The 24453-nt window shown below is 44.1% G+C and overlaps 1 protein-coding gene across 1 annotated transcript in view; it reads right to left on the bottom strand.

The window, feature by feature from the left end:
* The window catches only part of LOC130277496 (mucin-2-like), a 307722-nt gene that overhangs the window by 176434 nt on the left and 106835 nt on the right, over nucleotides 1-24453 (bottom strand). Inside the window, exons 15-18 of the mRNA XM_056528171.1 lie at nucleotides 13900-13994; nucleotides 9635-9761; nucleotides 6251-6506; nucleotides 304-356 (exon numbers count right to left, since the gene is read on the bottom strand). Coding sequence (XP_056384146.1) covers nucleotides 304-356; nucleotides 6251-6506; nucleotides 9635-9761; nucleotides 13900-13994 — 531 coding nt within the window. The remainder of the gene's footprint in view (nucleotides 1-303; nucleotides 357-6250; nucleotides 6507-9634; nucleotides 9762-13899; nucleotides 13995-24453) is intronic.

Here is a 24453-nt window from a genome sequence, read left to right as displayed (position 1 = left end):
AGCTAGTAGAGACACTGAGAAAACAGCAGTGACGGGGAGCAAGAAGGTTAAGCATAGGTTTTTTTTCTATTTAACTGCAGCCTGAGCATTTAACACACTAAACCCATACTGTGGTCAGCTGTAATGTCAAACCCTGAGCAAAATATGACAATTCGGCTTTTGCTAACGTCTTTCGAATTCTCAAGTTTGAAGGTTAAACAACACTGCCTATACTACATGGGAGTGGCAGAAAAGGAAAGTGTGTACATTTTGCAAATAAACCTATTTTGCAATGAGGGTTGGATAGTTTATCATTGTTCTTACTTGTTTTTTGCAGGGTACTGTAGTCACATTGTAACTTCCCATTTATGCAGACACTGTAAATGAAAGGCAATAATTACAAACAGAAACATTTGATTACAAGGAGAAACAAAAAACTGACATAAAATAAGTGACAGAAGTATAAGAAGCTTCCCATTTTCTTGATCATCTTTAAGATGTTTCTACACTTTCATTGGAGTCACCTGTGATAAATTCAGTTGATTGAAAGGGATTAAAAAAGACACAGCCCTATCTATATAAGGTCCCACCAAACCATCGTCCAAAGGGGCAGGGACAGTGGTGCAGGTTTTTATGGTTGCTCTATCCTCCCTTAGTCCTCTCATTCTGAGGGAGATAGCTCAGCCTATCTTAGTTTCTGTTTTACAACCTTACAGTACTTTTTGTCACTGTTCTTTCTATAACTAGCCTCTTAAAGGGGTACTCCCATGGAAAACTTTTTATTTTTTATTTTTTTAATTCAACTGGTGCCAGAAAGTTAAACAGATTTGTAAATTACTTCTATTAAAAAATCTTAATCCTTCCAGTACTTATTAGCTGCTGACTACTACAGAGCAAATGGTTTTCTTTTTGGAACACAGTGCTCTCTGCTGACATCATGACCACAGTGCTCTCTGCTGACATCTCTGTCCGTTTTAGGAACTGTCCAGAGCAGCATATGTTTGCTATGGGGATTTTCTCCTACTCTGGACAGTTCTTAAAATGGACAGATATGTCAGCAGAGAGCACTGTGGTCATGATGTCAGCAGAGAGCTCTATGTTCCAAAAAAAAAAAACATTTCCTCTGTAGTATTCAGCAGCTAATAAGTACTGGAAGGATTAAGATTTTTTAATAGAAGTAATTTACAAACCTGTTTAACTTTCTGGCAACAGTTCCAAAAAGAAAAACATTTCCTCTGTAGTATTCAGCAGCTAATAAGAACTTGAAGGATTAAGATTTTTACAATATTTAACAAATCTGTTTAACTTTCTAGCACCAGTTGATTAAAAAATAAAAGTTTTCCACGGGAATACCCCTTTAAAGGACTTATTGGCCCTGATTTATCAAACTGCCTGAAACCCTAATTGTGTGGTTTTTCCAACAGCTCAGCTTTCATATATTAACAAGCTCTTCTAAAGTGAAGGTTAAGCTGTCATTTGTTGCTTTGGGAAAAACCAGACAATTAGGGTTTTAGGCTGATTGATAAAAATGGGCCATTATGTTAATTTCACTTATGTCATATGTTACTCCTTTTTATCAGAAGCTTATGGGGCCCATGTTTGGCTGCAAAGTTATTTATGACTAATGACACTTGCAATCGTAACTTCCCTTCATCAGCTACAAATCTATTGTTGTTTTTGGTCTAGGGAAGAACATCCACCCAACTCTGCCACAATCCCTTGCATTCTTTGCATGCCCCCTTACCTTTCCCCAAAGCTGACTTTTACCTTATGGGATTTCGAAAATTTTCCATTAACTTAATATCATGCACCTTACCAAATAAAGTCTCTGATGTGACAAAAAATATAATATAAATAAATATAAAAAATTTATAATTTTACAAAATTATAAGACTGAAGGAAAAATAGCAGCTAGGTGACTTTCCTAGCTTGGAGTCCTGGGGACCAGGCTCAAACTGGCCATCAGGTACACTGGGTACTTTCATGGTGGGCCCGGCTGTCCTCAGGGCAGGCTGGTCCAGGACAATTGAGATGCATATAGTTAAATGCAGGGCTCTGCTGACTGACAGAGTGAAGAGCCATTGGCTCCTTGCCCTGTCAATCCCTCTTGCGGCTGCTCACAATATGCAGACACCCGACAAGAGGCCTGTGCGTCCGTCCTCTGCGCTATATGCTCCAGGGCATGAGTGACATCATCATCATGAGCTGGAGCTCAGATCAGAGCAGACCTTTTGCATTGCTGCTGTAAAGGAGGCTGCTGCTTTAAAAGGGGCTGTTTCTTTAAAGGGAGCTGCTGCTCTAAAGGGTACTGCATTAAAACGGGACTGCTGCTGTAAAGGAGGCTTCTGCTTTTAAGGGGGCTGTTGCACTAAAGGGGGGGGGTCTGTTCTAAAGGGGGCTTCAGCACTAAAGGGGGCTGTTGCACTAAAGGGGGGGGGTCTGTTCTAAAGGGGGCTTCAGCACTAAAGGGGGCTGCTGCTCTAAAGGGGGATGTTGTACTAAAGGGGCTGTTGCACTAAAACTATCTAAAGGGCATTGGCATAGCGACTGGGTGACACCAGCCTGATGGGGTGACACCATGCCACTCAGCACCCCACCCCCACCCCGGTCTTCAGCTGTGCCCAGCTGCATCCACGCTACAACCCCCCTCCCGTCTCCAGCTGCGCCTGCCTCCGTCTGATAATACCCCCCCCCCCTCGGTCCGGTAGAACACCGTCACCTCTGCTGGTGACCTAATGTGGGGAAACTGCTACCTAATGTGGGAAAACTGCTACCTAATGTGGGGAAACTGCTACCTGATGTGGGGAAACTGCTACCTAATGTGGGGAAACTGATACCTAATGTGGGGGATCTGCTGCCTACCTAATGCTTCCCCCCCCCCCCCCGGCAGTAGCACCCTCATCATCCACCAGCAACACCCCCCCCAGCAGTAGCACCCCCATCAGCAGTTCCTGCTGGTGTATGATGGGGGAGCTACTGCCTGGGGGGGCAGTAGCACCCTCATCATCCACAAGCAACACCCCCCCAGTAGTAACACCCCCATCATTTACCAGCAACACCACCAATCCCCCCTCCCGTGGCATCAGCTAATGGATGATGAATGGTGCTACTGCTGTTATTGTATTCAGAGGGTGCACTGTATCGCAAGATTATATTCAGAGGATGCACTGTATGGCAAGGTTAAATTCAGAGGGTACAGTGTGTGGTAGCATTATATTCAGAGAGCGTAGTGTATGGTAGTATTGCATTTAGAGTGTGTGGTAGGTTTATATTCAGAGAGTGCAGTGTGTGTTGGTATTACATTCAGAATGTACAGTGTGTGGTAGTATTATATTCAGAATGTACAGTGTGTGACAGTATTATATTCAGAGGGTACAGTGTGTCATAGTATTATATTCAGTGGGTACAGTGTGTCATAGTATTATATTCAGTGGGTACAGTGTGTGGTAGTATTATATTCAGAATGTACATTGTGTGGTAGTATTGTACTCAGAGGGTACAGTGTGTCATAGTATTATTTTCAGTGGGTACGGTGTGTTACAGTATTATATTTAGAGGGTACAGTATGTGGCAGATTTATATTCAGACGGTATGATGTGTGGAAGGTTTACTGCATATTCAAAGAGTGTAGTGTATAGTAGTATTATATTGATAGGATACTGTGTCTGGCAGGTTTATAATAATAATTGCTTTCAAATGGAGGATCAGAATCCGCTGACATAGTGAGGAGCCATCTGGGTGTAATATTCTCCAGGGAGAAGATTTAGCTGGAACAAGTCATGGCGGTATGTTCCATCTGAATTAGATAAAGAAAGACTATATAGAAAACGTCACCTATAGTCACTAATATTATTGTGTATTCTCCTCACAATGTGCTATCAGAGCTGTAGTCACTTTTAAGTTCTACAGTTATAATGAATTGGTGCACAGCATTGATCAGTGTTAGGAATCAAAAGATTTCATGTAATAGTCTCCCATGGGGACTAAAAAAATAAGTAATAAATGTGTATAACTCCTCCCCCTAATAAAAGTTTGAATCACCCCCCTTTTCCCATTTTATAAATAAAGTAATGTAAAAAAAAACATATGTGGTATTGCTGTGTGCGTTTAATGTCTAAATTATTAAAATATAATGTTAATTAAACCACATGGTAAACAAACAAAAATACCTAAAAGTCTAGAAATGCAAATTCTTTGGTCACTTCATATAGCAGAAAAAAATCCATAAAAAGTGATCAAAAAGTCGAGGTAAAAACCACAGATCATGGCACAAAAAATGAGCCCTCATAAAAAAGGTATAGGGGGTCAGATAAAGTTGTAGTTCTTTCCAGTCTGAACACAGTTCTCTCTGCTGATACCTCTGTTCATGTCAGGAACTGTTCAGAGCAGGAGACGTTTGAAGTTTGCTATGGGGATTTGCTTCTACTCTGGACAGTTCCTGACACAGACAAAGGTGGCAGCAGAGAGCACTGCGGTCAGACTGGAAAGAACTACACAACTTCCTCTGGAGCATAAGTACTGGAAGGATTAAGAAAATAAACAATTTAAGTTTATTTTGTGGGACAATATTTATTTCGTAATTCGCAATCCGGGAAAACTGACATGCAAAGTTTATTATATGGTTCGGTATGATTCCATTGATACCAAACCTGAATCCTTTTTGTTTCATTACCATGTTCTTACCCCTATAATTTTTTAATTTTCCACCTAGAGTTTATTTTTTGTGCCATAAGCTATAGTTTTTAACCGTACCACTTTTGTGTAGTTCTGGCTTTTTGATCACTTCTATTTTTTTTGGCTGTGATGTAGCCAAAAATCTGCAATTTTGTCGTATGGAATTTTTTGGGGTTTATGTCGTTGACCGTGTGAAATCAGCAAATATTTAACCCCTTAACAGTTAAGGATGCAGGGAATACAGGTCCACCCCCGTTCCCGAGTCCTTAAGGACTCCAGGCGTATCTGTACATATGTATCAAGGCTATCAGCAGTCAGAACCCAGGGTTAATGTCGGGCACTGCCGATCGGGCCTTAACCCTTTAGACGCCACGATCAAAGTTGATTGCAGCATCTAAAGTGAAAGTAAAACTATCCCGGCAGCTCAGCAGAGCTGATCGGGTCTATCACGACAGAATTGCGATGTCCCGATCAGCTTACCAGACGACAGGATGGTCCTCACCTGCTTCCTGGTTGTCCGATCGGCGATCTACTGCTCCAAGCCTGTTCATTTTTGACCCCCCCTAGGGGCCAATTAAAAGCCATCATTAGATGAAACCTGTGCTTGATTGCTCAGGTCTGCCTAAGACAGCCTTCAACAATCACAGAGCCAGAGAAGTCGCCGAGGACCAGGTAAGGCCCCGGACCTCCCTAGCAACCCATCACTATGGGACCACTAGACACCAAGGAATAGCGCCATGTATTGTTTATAATATAGATCATGGTATTTATCTGTATAGATCACTATTTTAAACAGTTAAATGACGGATGCTGAAGCGATCTCTGATGTCCGTCATTACCAGCGGATGTCAGAGGCCCACGTCATGTCCGCTCACTCGACCCATGATGTACATGTATGCCAGGGGTCGGGAAAGTTAAAGTGCTATCTTTACACAATTTACTTTTTTATAGCCAGAATCATATTCATTTATGGCTAAATGAAACTTAGCTCTGTCCACACCACTGTTTAAAAGTTCCAAGAAGGTATCCTTCAAGCAGTCCGTAGTACTATTCTTGCTGGCAAAGAACCAAAAACTTGGCAGGAATACAAAAGACGTTATACCTGTCAGTGTCAGTTTGATTGAAATGAATTGATCATAGTGTCATACATTCTTTATAAATAGACTCAGATTTCTGCCTTGGATTTCTTTGAAAAATAAATAGCCTATGGTAAATCCTAAATGTGTGAACATACCTTTATGGTACGGCATGGGACTTCATGCATGTAAACATTTTTAACAGGCATTACGCTAAGTTTACACACAAGCTGTTTTACTGCCACTGCAGTTTTTGAGCCAAAGTCAGAAGTGTATTCAAAAGGAATGGACAATATAAAAGAAAGGCTTATACTTTTCCTTCCTCATGGATCCACTTCTAGCTTTGGCTTAAAAACTGCAGAAACTGTTCCCCCCCCAAAAAAAAACATCAGAATAAAACCCTGTGTGGAAACCTAGCCTCAGGCTGTAATGAAGAATTTTGATCATTGTGAACATTAGTAAAACACAAGAAAATGATGGCATTCAAATTAACTGGTTACTGACCATGAAATGATACATACCACTCAATGCCATTCCTGTTTACTTTTTCTCCTGGGTTATAATACATTCCCATGTGGTAACAATGACATTCACTTTGAAGTACACATTGATCATGCTTTGTCAAGTACAATCCCTCTTTACAGATGCAGCCATCAATGGGAGTGAATTCCACTGTGCATGATCTATCTGACACACTCAGAGATAGGCAAGTAGGTTGGCATGTGTGGACATTTTCCTGATAAATCCTTGAAGATTTGCAGCTATTGCTGTATTTGTCTAAAAAGAAATGATAAATATCTTACATTCTGTAATATTTATGTCCTCCTCTGAATAAGGCCACTACTACACTGTGACTTTTAGTAGTGCTACAGTTTGGTTCTAGCTATTGAGTGCCAGCTATAGTCCACAAGATTGCATACAATTCAATGTATTACTTTGGACTGCAGCTGTAGCTTGATAGTTAAAATCATTTGTGTAAAGCTACAAAACATCACAGTGTAGCCCTGGCATTAACCAGAGATAAAGGGGTTTTCCATCCCCCAAAAATTAGGTTTGAGTAAAATGTTGTTGTAAATTCCATGATACATTTTGGAGATCACTGGGATTTTCTTAAAATTTCTGTTGCTAGTGTAAACAATGTTGCATCACCAACTTTAATATTCATGTAACATGGGGCTTACAGAAAAAAACATAACTCACAGTGCTTGTGCAACTACCAATGGGAGTTAAAGGGGTACTGATTTTTTTAAATCAACTGTTGCCAGAAAGTTAAACAGGTTTGTAAATTACTTCTATAAAAAAATCTTAATCCTTCCAGTACTTATTAGCTGCTGAATACTACAGAGGAAATGTGTTTTTTTTTTTTGGAACACAGAGCTCTCTGCTGACATCATGACCACAGTGCTCTCTGCTGACATCTCTGTCCATTTTAAGAATTGTCCAGAGTAGGAGAAAATCCCCATAGCAAACTTATGCTGCTCTGGACAGTTCCTAAAATGGACAGAGATGTCAGCAGAGAGCACTGTGGTCATGATGTCAGCAGAGAGGTCTGTGTTCCAAAAAGAAAACCATTTCCTCTGTAGGATTCAGCAGCTAATAAGTACTGAAAGGATTAATATGTTTAAATAGAAGTAATTTACAAGTAGTTTAACTTTCTGGCACCAGTTGATTTAAAAAAAAAGTTTTCCACGCGAGTACCCCTTTAAACAAACTGCATAAAGCAGCTGTTTTAGGCACATTCATGGCTTATCCTGTAGATATGACATAAGTGTCTAGATGAAAATAACATTTTAAGCTTTAAAGGGGTATTCCAGGCCAAAACTTTTTTATATATATATTAACTGGCTCCGGAAAGTTAAACAGATTTGTAAATTACTTCTATTAAAAAATCTTAATCCTTCCAATAGTTATTAGCTTCTGAAGGTGAGTTGTTGTTTTCTGTCTAACTGTTCTTCGATGAATCACTTCCCGGGAGCTGTGCAGTTCCTATGGGGATATTCTCCCATCATGCACAGCTCCCGGGATGTGACATCATCATTGAGCAGTTAGATAGAAAACTTCAGAAGCTTATAACTATTGGAAGGATTAAGATTTTTTAATAGAAGTAATTTACAAATCTGTTTAACTTTCCAGAGCCAGTTGAGATATATATATATATATATATATATATATATATATATATATATATATAAAAGGTTTTGCCTCGAATACCCCTTTAATTGCACTTTTTATGTAGGAAATCTAAAATTGGACCTCCAGTAAAGAAAAAGAAAAAAAGTATATATCACATGCACCTACCTGATGCAAAATCATACTTATTCTCTAGGAAAGAATAGTCTTCTATGCTTTTCTATACAAATGGATATGGTAAAAGAGTATGCCATATGTTATACTTTTTGACAATAGAATACAATTGAAAGCATGTATTGTGTTAGGGGAAGTGTATTGGAAAACACTTTTGACATACAGCTCCAACGGGGCAAGAAATGTTGTCTGAACAGAACCATAGTCCTTGCACTGGTAACATGAAGGGTTTTATATTAGTGAGGCACATTTTGAAGTCGGCCATTTTGAATCAAACTTTTGTTTTTTCAATAGGAAGAGGGTCATGTGACACATCAAACTTATTGGGAATTTCACAAGAAAAACAATTATGTGCTTGGTTTAACATAACTTTATTTTTTCATGAGTTATTTACACTTATAAAATGTGTTCAATGTGCTGGCCGTTGTGTTGGATTGTCAATGCAACCCTCTTCTCCCACTCTTCACACACTGATAGCAACACCGCAGGAGAAATGCTAGCACAGGCTTCCAGTATCCGTAGTTTCAGGTGCTGCAGAATGGGCAAAACAATAATTGGAACAAGACCCTCAGTTTACGCAGAAGATTTTGTTCAGTGATGAGGCAAATTTTTATGTGAATGGTGAAGTTAACAAACAAAACCACCGCTATTGGTCTGACTCTAACCCACATTGGATAGATCCCTCCAAGACTGTTGGAACACAAAAATTGATGGTATGGTGTGGTATATGGGATACAAAGATAGTGGGGCCATTCTTCATCAATGGAAACCTCAAGGCCACTGGATATGCAAAATTTCTACATGATGATGTGTTTCCCTCTTTATGCACTGAAGCTGGCACGTTCCCTGAGTTTTTCCAGCAAGATGGTGCACCACCACATTATGGGTGTCAGGTCCGAGCATTCCTAGATGAACAGTTTTCTGGAAAGTGGATTGGTCAACGTGTTCCAGTTGAATGGCCCCCAAGGTCTCCTGATCTGACCCCCTTAGACTTTTATCTTTGGGGTCATCTGAAGGCAATTGTCTATGCTGTGAAGACACAAGATGTGAAACTACGAATACTGGAATCCTGTGCTAGCATTTCTCCTACAGTGTTGCTATCAGTGTGTGAAGAGTGGGAGAAGAAGGTTGCATTGACAATCCAACACAATGGGCAGCACATTGAACACATTTTATAAGTGGTCAGAAACATGTAAATAACTCATGAAAGAATAAAGTTACGTTAAAACCAAGCACATCATTGTTTGTCTTGTGAAATTCCCAATAAGTTTGATGTGTCACATGATCCTCTTCCTATTGAAAAAACAAAAGTTTGATTCAAAATGGCCGACTTCAAAATGGCCGCCATGGTCACCACCCATCTTGAAAAGTTTCCCCCCTCACATATACTAATGTGCCACAAACAGGAAGTTAATATCACCAACCAATCCCATTTTATTAAGGTGTATCTTTAAATGGCCCACCCTGTAGAGGATTATAAAAGCAGGTAGGCAGCAAGTGCTTTGTTAGTTACTTCCATCATTCCATCCTATTGTCTTCCCCGAAAAATGGCTGAACTACCGGACTTAAACTTGCAAAGTTTGTAAAATGACTGTACTTACTGCACATATGTTTTCTCCAGCCCTTAATAATGACCCCACGCTCAGTGCAAGCTCGGACGTAACTTGAAATTGCTGCACACAAACAGTTCTCCGAATTTTTACACAAACAAGTGTCATACAAGCATTTCTATGAAGGAAACAAGAAAATTTATCAGCAACAGAACAAAAATCTCCTGAACAGCTGCACAGATTTTAGCCCAGTAAGCAGCATTCAAAACAGGGTTACCTGCACTATCTACCTGTATATTTAGGTCAGTGCGGGTGATCCTGCTGTCAGCTTCCCTTTAAACTGAATGTGTCACTATAACATGCTGACCTATATAATGCGCTCTGTTTTCCTGGCAGAAAAATATTTAGCTGTTATGCTAAAGAATATAGGGGACACTACCTTTACATAGGGCGCCGTATCTGCATGCTATATGTATTTAAGAAAAAGGTTGACACATTTACATTTACAACAGCTATTAAATAAACATATTGGCTCTTATTTACTAAGAGTGGAGTGTAGGTTTCTTTGTGGGTTCTAATTCCTTAGATTTTTTTTCACATGCTCTGATCTGTCTGGTTTTCCTCAGCTGAAATCCACCACATTGTCTGTGGAAACCTTAGTAAATATGTTGAGTTTTTGTGAAAATGTCGGGATCACGGCCCTTTTCAATGACCATGCACTCTTTTTCCGACGGCCACTCCCCTTTTTCGGGTTTTCTTAGCAAAATGGAGAGTTAGTCTGAGTTTTTTCAATTCTGGAGCAAATTCTGGGGCAAATTCTGATGCCAGAATTTGCGCCAGAAATTCTGTCCGTGCCAGAATTTGTGCCAGAATTTAAAAAACAGTCTAAGTCTCCATTATGCTAAGAAAAACTGAAAAAGGGGCGTGCCTGTCAGGAAAATGGGCTGTGGTCACAGAAAAGGGGTGTGATCCGGACATTTTCACAAAAAAAACAAATATTTACTAAGATTTCCACAGAAAATGTGGTGGATTTCCCACCACCCTACAGATCAGAGCATGTGTAAAAAAAGCAAAATGTAGGGAAAGTGGAAGGGAAATGTAGGGAAACCTTAGTAAATACTGTGGAAAAAAAAATTGTAGGGAATTAAAACCCACAAAGAAACCTACACTCCACTCTTAGTAAACAAGGGCCAATGGGAACAATGTATTTTGCTTCTTCCTCTGCCGTTAAGAAAAGCTACAATTTTTTGCGCAAGCCCAGGGGCGGACTGACAACACTCAGGATCCCTGTACCAAATAAAGCAAGGGCCCCCAGTCGGCCCCTGGCCACACCTCTGCTCCACCCCTATTTGGACATCAGCCTGATTGGTGATGTCTGGCATTAGCCGAGGGAGTGGAAGTGGGAGCAGGCACCGTGCGTACATGTATGCCTTGTGTCTTTAGGGGTCATTTACATGGACGGATCAGCAGCATATTTTACGGTGCGGATCCGCCGACAATGGACCCTACAGTGCTGCCTCGATCTGTTTTTGCTCATAGCGGCAGTCCGTTGCTACGAACAGACACGCTTTGATGTGCATGTTCAACGCACACATGCGCAGTATACTCGCAGACATCGCAGCTGCTCTCGGCCTAGCTCAGGGAACAGGAGGAGCAGCTGCGATGTGTGCAAGTATATTGCGCATGCGTGAGGCGAACATGCACCTCGAAGCGTGTCACAGATGGAGGCAGCACTGTAGGGTCCATTGCCGGTGGATCCGCAGCGTAAAATAGATCTGTCCATGTGAGTAAGCACTTAGGGTACATTCACACGTACAGGATCTGCTGTATATTTTGTGCAGCTGATTTTGCTACCTATTGAAGCTAATGGGATGCAAAGTCAGCTGCCCAAAATATGCAGCCAAAATATGCAGTAGATCCTGTTCATGTGAATGTACCCTTAAGGGGTTAATGATAAATAAACAAGCAGTGTGTTCACATGTTGTCGCCCCAGTGGGTCACTTCCCCTTTTCCAGTGTCCACAGGTCAACATTACCAGAACAATTTTTTGAAAAATCGCGGCAAAAATGGCGCAGTTTTACAGAGATTTTGAAAAATCGCAGTAAAACCGCGCCATTTTTGCCACGATTTTTCCCAAAAATTGTTCTGGTAATGTGACCTGTTGGTGACCTGTGGACACTGGAGAAGGGAAAGTGACCCCACTGGGCTGCTACAATACACATCACCCAGCCCCAGGTTATACTGCTGATCAGAAGGGAGAGAGGCAGCATACAGGGACATCACTCACCTCACATGAAGGGGCCACTCTGTGTTCCCGGGAGGCCTGTCAGCTCTCGGCCCCTCCTCATCCTGTGCTGTGGGTGGAGCCAGGCCTGTCGCTACAGGACAGGCAAACCAAGCAATTGCTTGGGGCCTCGAGCTGTCTGGGGGGCCCCGAGCAGAGCCGGTGCTTGCCCATCCTGTAGCGACGGGGCAATTCCCCCCATCACTATTAAGGACATCCCTGTGTCCCGAAAAATCTTTTCGGGACACAAGGATGCCCCGGTTAGCTCTTTGCGGCCGCCGGCCCTGCGTTAACTTTAAAAACTCAGGGGCCGATGGGAAGTAGTGCACGCAGGGACGTCAGTGATGTCCTGTGCGCCCATGGCAACAGATCGGAGCGGTGAGGAGGACGCGCGCACATGGTAGGTAAGTGACCAGCGGGCAGCGGCAAGTCATCTTGCCGCTCCGGGGTCATGATCATAGGCTATGGGCCATAGCAGTAGATCGTGACCCCGGAGCGGTGCTCGGAATACTGAAGTGGGGCAGTAAATGGGCATACAGCCTCCAGCCATGCTCTGCATATGGCTGAAGGCTGTATGTCTGTGGGGGGAACATACTGGACCCAATGTGGGGGAACTGTACTGCACCTAATGTGGGGGAATATATACTGCACCTAATGTGGGAGAACTATATACTGCACCTAATGTGGGAGAACTATATACTGCACCTAATGTGGGGGACTATGTACTGCACCTAATGTGGGGGACTATATATTGCACTTAATGTGGGGAACTATATACTGCACCTAATGTGGGGAACTATATACTGCACCTAATGTTGGGAACTATGTACTGCACCTAATGTGGGGGAACTATACTGCACCTAATGTGGGGGGAACTCTGCTGCACCTAATATGGGGAGAACACTGCTGCACCTAGTGTGGGGGGAACACTGCTTACCTAATGTGGGGGGAACTCTGCCGCACCTAATGTGGGGGGGAACTCTGGCTACCTAATGTGGGGGGGTACACTGCCGCACCTAATGTGGGGAGAACTCTGCCGCACCTAATGCGGGGGGGGAACTCTGCCGCACCTAATGTGGGGGAACTCTGCCGCACCTAATGTGGGGGGAACTCTGCTGCACCTAATGTGGGGGGGGGACTCTGCTGCACCTAACGTGGGGGGAAACACGGCTGCACCTAACGCGGGGGGAACTGTTCTGCACCTAACGTGGGGGTAACTGTGCTGCACTTAACGTGGGGGGAACTGTTCTGCACCTAACGTGGGGGGAACTGTTCTGCACCTAATGTGGGGGAAACTATGCTGCACCTAATGTGGGGGCCTCGTATCGACATTCGCTCACGTCGCGCTCCCAGAATTCAAGAGCTGGCGTTACTACGTCCTGATGCTGGCCCTAGAGCGTGACGTGCGTGAACATCAAGGGGGGGGGGGCCTCCATGTCCATTTTGCTTGGGGCATCCAAATTCCTTCAAACGGAAAAATCAGGTCCTCTTCATCCCTGCGCTGCTGCCTGTCTCTGCTAATGATTCGCAGAGCAGGAGCAGCGCAGGGATATTTATATAGAGAAAGACATCAGCTGAAAGTAGTGTTTGACTGGGGATCCAGGACAAGTGTCCTGAATCCTCAGCAGCTGCAGCGGGCCCTTTATCTGGCAGGGCCTTTGGACTATGGCCAAATGGACCGGCCGGTCCGTCCGCCCCTGCACAAGCCCCTGGTTTGCACAAAAATTTGCGACTTTTTGCCCTATGATCCTGGCCACTCTACTTCAAAGCAAGTGGGCATGGCCACTGCCAAATTTACTACAATATACACTTAAGAGCTAGCGTATATTGTAGCTGGAATCTACACTTCCTTGGAGCTATAGTAGATTTCAAAGCATGGCACGTGGGGCAGCTACTGCAGTGCACATCTCAATGAATCGGCAAATCCAACAGCCAAGGGATTATTTTATTCCCCTTCAATGACTTCACGTAAATTTTTTTATAAATAGTATAAGAATTGATATGATAGCTAGATAGTGACAAGATACTTTACCTGATGGAAGACAGCTGGATTGACAGCTGGATGACACACAGCAAAAATCTCATCTTTGGAATTTAACTTGGAGCACCACAGCGAAGCATATGACTCTGCATTACAAAAGAAGATTTCATGTTTGCATGCAGGAATTAAACTGTTATAAAAACTATAAAAAAAATTATAGAATCATTACATTTATATGAATTTTACCCAATTTTTTTTTTACTTCTTAGCAAATGGAAATGACTTGTATGACAAAACAATGTGTAATAGCTGAACATTTTGGCTTTATGGATCACACCTCATACTAATTAAATAAATATGTTAGTGGCATATTTATTACAACATTTTTTCACCAGATTAGGTAGGAAACAATGATGGAGTCATTCAATGTTAATGAAATCACCAACAATTAAAAAAAAAAAATAATAAATAATAAAAAAAAAATATTTGATGCCCCTTCTCTGCCTTATATGACAGGCTGAATCCTTTGAAGCCTGGATTTGACTAAGGAAAGACAATTTTCTACATCAAGCTGTTTATTTTAAAAAGTTAGGTGCAGCAGCTCTAGAAGTACATTCCCTCTAAACATGGGGATTTTATAATTTTCACCAGGGGTTGTAAAATAAGATAAAACTAAATACAAAATTCTGGGGACAGTGAATTGAACTTAGTGCTTATCATTCGCTGCAAGTTAACAAGTAGAGATGAGCGAATTGAATCTGACGAACCCGAATTCATTTAGAATTTCAGGAAAAATTCGATTCTGACCGAATACGAACTTCGCCGTGATTCGATCGCACAAATCGATTTATTAAACTCCATTTTCCTGCATTCTAGGCTGTTTTAGACCTAAGATGGCAGCTCCACATGACAGTACATGGGGCAAGGCACCATGGAAGGGCGGGAAGCTGGCGCGGGAATCAAGGTAGGCGGGCTGACCCGGAATCACATGTCAGATGCAGCCTATCAGTGTTCACTGACCCCTGTGATGTCACAGCCCTATATAATCAGCGGCCATCTTCCCTCTGGTCATTTCTTCTATGCACGAGATAGGGAAAGGAAGTGACTACACGTCTGTGTGCTGATCGCATACAACGGCGTTATACAGCATCCGACCGCTACGAGTAGCGGTGACATCAGCATTAGGGAAAGACACAGGGCACAGTGTTGCTGCAGTTCTGACTGAGAACGATTCTAGCAAAACCTCGTATTCTCCTTACTCCATATAGCAGGCATAGAGGTGCTGCATAGCAGTCACCTGCGTCATAGATCTCACAGCTGTTTTACCTGTATGGAGCATCTAATCTCCTCTTTTTTCAGCCCAATTGAGTTTTTTCTGTTGCTCCACAAATCTGATTCTCACAATTGTGTGACAGAGTGCAATTTAGGGTTTAATCCCTGTAAAAAAAAAATTCTGTCGTTCTGCCCAGTTGGGTCCTGCTGTTGTTCAGAAATATTAGTGTGGACTTTAGTGCCTTTTTACCATTTTTCACCTGTTACTCTGTCTCTGCTAAATTCAGTGTTATACCACCTGCTGGTGTATGAAAAAAAAAAAAAAAGAAGTTTTTCCTGCGTAGAAATACGCTTAACAGTGCCCTTATCATTGCAAAGGGCCTACATACAAGCAAATAGTGTACCATATACTACCTTTTTTCCTGTCTCTGTGCTAAATTCAGTGTTATACCACACGTTATACACCTGCCGGTGTATGAAAGAAAAAAAAAAGTTTTTCCTGCGTAGAAATACGCTTAACAGTGCCCTTATCATTGCAAAGGGCCTACGTACAAGCAAATAGCGTACCATATACTACCGTATAAGCCGAGTTTTTCAGCACGATTTTTCGTGCTGAAAACACCCCCCTCGGCTTATACTCGAGTGAACTCTCCACCCGCAGTGGTCTTCAACCTGCGGACCTCCAGAGGTTTCAAAACTACAACTCCCAGCAAACCCGGGCAGCCATTGGCTGTCCGGGCTTGCTGGGAGTTGTAGTTTTGAAACCTCTGGAGGTCCGCAGGTTGAAGACCACTGCGGCCTTCGACATCATCCAGCCCCCTCTCGCCCCCCTTTAGTTCTGTACAGTACTCACCTCTGCTCGGCGCTGGTCCGGTGCTGCAGGGCTGTCCGGAGAGGAGGTGGTCCGGTGGGATAGTTGTTCCGGGCTGCTATCTTCACCGGGGAGGCCTCTTCTAAGCGCTTCGGGCCCGGCCTCAGAATAGTCACGTTGCCTTGACAACGACGCAGAGGTGCGTTCATTGCCAACGTACTTCTGCGTCATTGTCAAGGCAACACCTCTATTCCGGGCCGGAAGCACGGAGAAGAGGCGCCCCCGGTGAAGATAGCAGCCCGGAACCACTATCCCACCGGACCACCTCCTCTCCGGACAGCCCTGCAGGACCGGACCAGCGCCGAGCGAAGGTGAGTACTCAGAACTAAAGGGGGTGAGAGGGGGCTGGATGGCTGCCCGGACTTGCTGGGAGTTGTAGTTTTGAAACCTCTTGAGGTCCGCAGGTTGTAGACCACTGAGGGCGGATGATGAGAAGAGGATGATGAAAGGGGGGGTGTGGGATGATGACAAGAGGATGATGAAGGGGGGGGGGATGATGAAGGGGGGTGTGTGGGATGATTACAAGGGGATGATGAAGGGGGGTGGGGATGATGACAAGGGGATGATGAAGGGGGGATGTGTGGGATGATGACAAAGGGATGATGAAGGGGGGATGTGTGGGATGATGACAAGGGGATGATGAAGGGGGGATGTGTGGGATGATGACAAGGGGATGATGACAGGTGATGATGATGAGGGTCTGGATGATGACAGGCGGTGATGATGATGAAGATGTTAATGACGGGTCTGGATGATGACAGGGGGGGATGATGTATTTCCCACCCTAGGCTTATACTCGAATCAATAACTTTTCCTGGGATTTTGGGTTGAAATTAGGGGTCTCGGCTTATACTCGGGTCGGCTTATACTCGAGTATATACGGTACTTTTTTTCTGTCTCTGTGCTAAATTCAGTGTTATACCACACGTTATACACCTGCTGGTGTATGGAAGAAAAAAAATGTTTTTCCTGCGTAGAAATACACTCAACAGTGCCCTTATCATTGCAAAGGGCCTACATACAACAAAGTAGTGTACTATTTACTACCTGTTTTTCTGTCTCTGTGCTAAATTCAGTTCTGTTCCACACAGTATACACCTGCTGGTGTATGAAACAAAAACAAAAAAGTTTTTTCTGCGTATAAATACGCTCATCATTGCAAAGGGCATACATACAACCAAGTAGTGTACTATTTAGTACCTGTATTTCTGTCTCTGTGCTAAATTCAGTGCTATTCCACATATTAGAATACACCGGCTGGTGTATACAACAAAAAAAGAGTTTTTTTCTGCGTATAAATACGTTTAACAGTGCGCTCATCATTGCAAAGGGCATACATAGAACCAAGTAGTGTACTATTTACTACCTGTTATCCTGTCTCTGTGCTAAATTCAGTGTTATACCACACGTTATACACACGTTTCCACACATTAGTATACACCTGCTGGTGTATTAAACAAAAAAAAAGCTTTTTTTCTGCGTAGAAATACGCATACCAGTGCGCTCATCATTGCAAAGGGCATACATACAACAAAGGAGTGTACTATTTAGTAACTGTTATTCTGTCTAGGGCCTACATATTGTGAAAGGACAGCCGTAAGTAATCACCTGCTGCTGTTCTAGAAATATACCATTTAAAGAGTAGTGTGGCGTATTGTAATGCCCTCATAAACGCACTAAGTATGTCAGGCAGGGAAGTGCCAGGACGTGCACAGAGAAGGGGCAGAGGCCTACATACGTCAGGCAGAGTTGGCAGCAGACTTGGGGCGAGTGGCAGCAGGAGTCGCAGCAATAGGCCTGAGCTCCCGTTAACACCCAACAGTCGTGTCGTCGACCCATCTCTCCTCGTCAATTGGTTTGCACACTCATCCCCATATTCACAAGCGACATCTGACAACCCCAGTCAAGAGTCGGTGGGTTCCTCAGACACAACCCTCAGTTGGCATGGCCCGGGAGCAGTCCCTGTAATCCCATTGCCTTTGTCCTATGCTGTTCCCTCTCCCAAAGAAGTATCTCATGCTTTGGGTTCAGCTCCACTATTTAGTGAGGACAATGTAATAGGGGACAGTCAGCAGCTAATGGGCAGCCAAGAAAGTGTGGAGACATGCGTCGCTTGCTCCGCAAGGCAGCCAAGTAGTGATGCGGAGAGTGACGTGGGAGATGGTGTTGCAATTGTTCAGGGTCCTGAAGCAGACACTGTTGTGGAACCTGAGGAGGACGTCAGTGACGTGCACACATCTTTTGATGATGAGGAAGCCGATCGCAATTGGGAGCCGGGTGCAGAAGCCGGGGCTTCATCATCATCAGGAGAAGAGATTTGCTGTTTGCCCATGAGTCAGCAAGGCGGTAGCATGGTTGGCAGTCAGCGTGGTGGTGGCAGTAGTGGAAATTCAGGAGCCAAACGTGCCAGGGGGAGACCACCTGCTTCGCAGCAAGCTACCATTCAGGGAGGTAGTAGAACAATGGTTCCTGGAGATGGCGCAAATAGCGGTCAAATAGTGCGGACTGCGGGTGGGAAAATCAGCTACTCTGCGGTGTGGTTGTTCTTCATAAAGAATCCGGAGGACCTTAGCGTATCCACATGCAAAATTTGTCGGCAGAAAGTTAATCGTGGCCAGGGTCCCAATCTCGGCACCACGGCCCTGCGTCAACACATGATTCGCCACCATAAAGCGGCCTGGGATAACCATGGCTCCGATGTAGTGGTCCAGCCTGCCGCATCACCCAGTGGCCATCCGCTCCCTCCGTCATCCAGCCTAGGCTCCACCACCTCAGCTGAAGGGAGCATTGTGTCAAACCCTCCATCTGGCGCTCCTGCTTCTTCCGCTCGTAGTCAGCCATTCCGCCAACAATCGATCGGCGAAGCCATGTTCAAGAGACAACAGTATGCGCCCACTCATCCAATGGCGCAGAAGTTGAATGTGCTCCTGTCTAAGTTGCTGGTGTTGCAGTCCCTCCCTTTCCAACTGGTGGACTCTGCAGCTTTCAGGAAATTGATGGCTTGTGCCGAGCCGAGGTGGAGAGTCCCAAGCCGTCATTTCTTTGCGAAGAAGGCAGTACCAGCCCTGCATAAGTTTGTACAAGAGAAAGTGGGCCAGTCCTTGAGCCTGACGGTGTGTGTTCAAAAGTGCACGGCAGTGCCGACGTGTGGAGCTTTAACTACGGGCAGGGACAATACATGTCTTTTACGGCCCACTGGGTAAATGTTGTTCCTGCACAGCCACAACAGCAACTTGGACAGGTCAAACCACTTCCTCCTCCACGCTCGGGCTCCCAGGCAGTTGGTTCTTTTACAGTGTGCGCCTCCTCCTCCTGCCCTGTGTCCTCGGCCTCCACTGCACATCCAAATCTTGGTGGACCTTCATCGTACCACGTGTGTAGGGCACAGCGGTGTCAAGCCGTCCTTCACATGGTTTGCCTTGGCGAACTGAGTCACCCAGGGGAGGAACTGCTAAAGTTCATTTGGGAAGAAATCCGAGTATGGCTTACTCCACGAAATCTGGAAATGGGAACCATGGTGACCGACAATGGGAAGAACATTGTGGGCACGCTGCGACAAGGAAGTGTTAACCAGCATGGGACACGTGTTGAATCTGGTTGTCAAGAAGTTCATCAAGTCTTCACCCCATTTGCAAGACGTCCTGACAATGGCAAGGAAACTGTGTGCCGCGCCATGTCCCGGTGCCCTGCGCGGGGCCGTCTGCGCCTTCTCCCCCGCTCCTGTGTGCCCGTGCCCCGGCATTCTCCTCCCCGCCACTTACCTTCCTCCTCTGTCACTCCCGCTGGGCAGCCTCCTCGCCCCGCTCGCACGGGAGCCGCGTCCTTGGGCTTCTCTCGGTGCGTCTCCCGTGCATCCTCCTGCAGTGCTGGTGCGCGCGCGTCTCTCCCCCAGGGCGCGCGCGCGCCACTCTGTGAGATTTAAAGGGGCAGTGCCCTTTCTATTTGTCACCTGGTTGGTCCCACCTTATTTAAGCATGTCACTTCCCTTGTTCCCTGCCGGATCTTTGTGCTATTGCCCTAGAGAAAGCGTACCACTACTGTTTTGACTACCTGTGTTACCTGACCTTTAGCTACGTCCCTGACTTCGTACCTTTGCCGCCAGCCCTTGACCTACTGCTTCGTCCCTGACTACGCACCCAGTCTCCTGCCTCAGACCTTAGGTTGAACCAGCCCACGACCTACCACCAGCCCGACCGGTTGCCCGCTTCCTACCTCCCGGTGACTCCTCTTGGTGCCAAGCACCACCTCGGCTGCCCGCGTGGTCGAGTCGTACCAGCGGAAGCGACCTGGACGTTGCCTGCCGCAGCAAGTCCATCCTGCTTCGCGGCGGGCTCTGGTAAAGACCAGCGGCGTCTTAGATTCCGCTCCCTGGTGCGGCTCTCTACATCTGCCATGCGGTGCTCAGCGGATCCACCTCCACCCTAGACATCTTATTCCCTTTCCAAGGATAGGGGATAAGATGTCTAATCTCTCCTGCAGCCCCCTAGTCTTCTGCAGCACAGAGTCGAAGTTTGTTCCGTGCACGATGACTCACGAGACAGGGGCCGACGGTTTGTGATGTTACAGCCCCGTTCCTCGTGACATCAGGCTCCGCCCCCTTAATGCAAGTGTGTGGGAGGGGGCACCAAGGATGAAGCCCATTTTGACCTTAAAAGGCTAGTCTGACCCTAACACATCTTATCCCCTATCCAAAGCATAGGGGATAAGATGACTGATCGCAGGGGTCCCACCGCTGGGGACCCCCGCAATCGGTCATTCAGCAAATGTATTAGGGCTGGAGTACCCCTTTAAGGACACAGCCTTTTTTTGCAAATCTGTCCTCTGTCAGTTAATGCATTAATAACTCTGAGTTACCTTTACTTATGAATTTGATTTTGAGACAGTTTTTTTGTGAAATTTACTACTTTAAGATAATGGTGAGTTTTTGTCGATACTTGCATAATTTCTTGGTGAAAAATTCAAAAATTTCGTGAAAATTTTGCATTTTTCTAACACTGAAACTTTCAGCTTGTAAGGAAAATGGTCATGTCAAATAAATTATACATTGATTCACATATACAATATGTCTACTTTATGTTGGCATTGTAAAGTTTACATTTTTTTACTTTTTGAAGACATTAGAGGGTTTCAAAGTATAGCAGCAATTTTCAAATTTGAATTTGAATCTGAATTTTTCAGGGGCCAGTTCAGTTTGAAGTGGATTTGAGGGGCCTTTCTGTAAGAAATGATCCCATTATAGAAACTGCACCCCTCAAAGTATTCAAAATGACATTCAGAAATTTGTTAACCCTTTAGGTGTTTCACAGGAATAGCAGCAAAGTTGAGGAGAACTCAAAATCACCATTTTTTCCACTAACATGTTCTTGTAGCCCCATTTTCTTCTTTTTTTTACAAGGGTTAAAAGGAGAAAAAGACCCCAAATTTGTAACCTCATTTCTTCTGAGTATGAAAATACCCCATATGTGCTCTGCGTCACACAACAGGGCTCATAAGAAAAGAAGCGCCATTGGGCTTTTAAAGAGAGAATTAGGCTAGAATTGAAGTCGGGGCCATGTGAGTTTACAAAGCCCCCATGGTGTCAGAACAGTGGACACCCCCACATGTGACCCCTTTTTGAAAACTACAGCCCTCATGTAGCAAGGGGTTTAGTATCTAATGTCCACAGGCATTTGACAGATTTTTGGAACAGTGGGCTGTTCAAATAAAATAAAATAAAACATTTTCTCGGACCACTGTTCTAAAAATCTGTCTTGTAAATGCTCACTGCACCCCTTCTTACATCCCTTGAGGGATGTAGTTTATGTCAGAACCTCTGGTACGATCAGCCACCCCTGTGCAAATCCCCAATTTATACCTCAAATGTTCATGGTGCTCTCTCACTCCTGAGTCATGTTGTAAGCCCGCCCACATATGGGGTATTTCATACTCGGGAGAAATTACTTTACTTATTTTGAAATTGAACAATAAAAGGAAAAAGTTATCTTTTTAAAAAAAAATTCTTTTAAACGAACATGCTGGTGCAGCCCCATTTTTTTCATTTTCAAAAGGAGAAAAAGCCCCCCTAAATTTGTAACACATTTTCTCCCGACTACAGAAGTACCCCATATGTGGCCCTAAACTGTTGCCTTGAAATGTGATTAGGCTCCGAAGTGAAAGAGCGCCATGTGAATTTGAGGCCTAAATTAGTTATTTGCATAAGGGCAGCTGAGTCTATGTTCAGACAATGGAATGTCCGCATGGAAAATTTCTGTGCGGACATTCCACCGACAGCAGAGCGCTGGCAGAAGATGCCAGCACTATGACTGCAAACCCATAAATCAGTGGCTCATAACTGTCCGGCAGGGTCACGTATATGGGGAGGCAGGAGGGAACTGTATAGGGGACAGGAGGAATTGTGGAGGGGAACCTCTACTGGCATTGCCCTGCTACGCTGCCTTCTGTGGGGCTCATCATCATTTGATGATGACAAGGGGGACAAGGAGGAAATGTGGGGGTCTTTCTCCTCTCCCTCATTGGCAGTCTCAGTGTCGGAGGCAAGCAAATGGCGTATGCCTCTTCTATTGAAAGCCTGTGGGGTATTTATATTTTACTGGGGGGTGGGGATGTGTGTTAATGTGTAGTGTTTTCACTTTATTTCAATGTGTAGTGTAGGTGTAGTATAGTGCTTTTTACAGTAACTGTAATTTTTTTTTTTTTGCGGTGCAGGTTTGTTTTTCGCACTTTTTCGGGTGCGTTTGCGGTCTGTGCCACAAACGACTGTTCTGCATTGTGTGGCTATACCATACCCCGTGTGCAGATTGTCCTGATTGCTGATCAGTAAATTATTACTGATCATTTTTTTGGGTGCAGTTTTTTTTTTTGCGCTTTTATGTGGGTGTTTGTAACATAGTTCATAAGGTTGAAAAAAGACCATCTAGTTCAACCTATATCCCTAATGAGTCCCTACTGAGTTGATCCAGGGGAAGGCAAAAAACCCTTATACTAGAGGTAAAAATTCCTTCCTGACTCCAATATGGCACTCAGATTAAATCTATGGATCAACATGCTGTCCCTAAATATCTAGTATACATAACCATCAATGTTATTATTCTCCAAAAATGCATCCAGACCCCTTTTGAACTGTTCTACAGAGTTCACCATGACCACTTCCGGGAGAGAATTCCACAGTCTCACTGCTCTTACAGTAAAGAAGAGCAGTGGTGGTGTAGAAACCTTCTTTCCTCTAATGGTAGAGGATGCACCCTTGTTATAGATACAGTCCTGGGTATGAATAGATCATGGGAGAGATCACTGTTCGGTCCCCTGATATATTTATACATAGTTATTAGGTCTCCCCTAAGACTTCTTTTTTCTAAACTAAATAACCCTAATTCAGATAATCTTTCTGGGTAATGTAGTCCTCCCATTCCCTGTATTACTCTGGTTGCCTGTCTTTGAACACTCTCCAGCTCCACTATATCTTTCTTGTACACTGGTGCCCAGTACTGTACACAGTATTCTATGTATGGTCTGACTAGTGATTTGTACAGTGGTAGAATTATTTCCTTGTCGTGGGCATGTATGTTCCTATTGATGCACCCCATGATTTTATTTGCCTTGGCAGCAGCTGCCCGACACTGTTCACTACAGCTAAGTTTATTATTAACTAAGACCCCTAAGTCCTTTTCCACGTCAGTCTTTCCAAGTGTGCTACCATTTAATATATAACCCCGTTCCAGATTTTTCCTCCCCATGTGCATTACCTTACATTTATCAGTTTTGAACCTCATCTGCCACTTCTCAGCCCAAACACCCAAACTATCCAGATCCATTTGTAACAGTGCACTGTCCTCTATTGTGTTTCACACTTTACAGAGTTTAGTATCATCTGCAAAGATTGCTACTTTACTATTCAACCCCTCTACAAGGTCATTAATAAATATATTAAATAGAACATGACCCAAGACTGACCCCTGTGGCACCCCACTAGTAACAGTCACCCAATCAGAATAAGTACCATTAATAACCCCCCTCTGTTTCTTATCACTGAGCCAGTTACTTACCCACTTACACACATTCTCCCCCAGCCCAATCCTTATCATTTTATGCACCAATCTTTTATGTGGCACCGTATCAAATGCTTTGGAAAAATCCAGATATACGACATTCAGCGATTGCCCCTGGTCCAGTCTGGAGCTCACCTCCTCATAAAAGCTGATTAGGTTAGTTTGACAGGACCGATCCCTCATAAAGCAATGCTGATATGGTGCCATACATTTATTTTTATCAATATATTCCAAAATAGCATCTCTTACAAAACCCTCAAACAATTTACATACAACGGAGGTTAAACTAACAGGTCTGTAATTCCCAGGGTCACCTTTTTTCCCCTTTTTAAATATTGGCACCACATTTGCCATGCGCCAGTCCTGGGGAACAGTCCCTGTTACTATAGAGTCCTTGAATATTTCAAATAGGGGTCT

The sequence above is a fragment of the Hyla sarda genome, chromosome 6 (assembly GCF_029499605.1).
Source record: "Hyla sarda isolate aHylSar1 chromosome 6, aHylSar1.hap1, whole genome shotgun sequence".
NCBI lineage: Eukaryota > Metazoa > Chordata > Amphibia > Anura > Hylidae > Hyla > Hyla sarda.
This window is presented reverse-complemented; position numbering and strand designations above follow the sequence as displayed.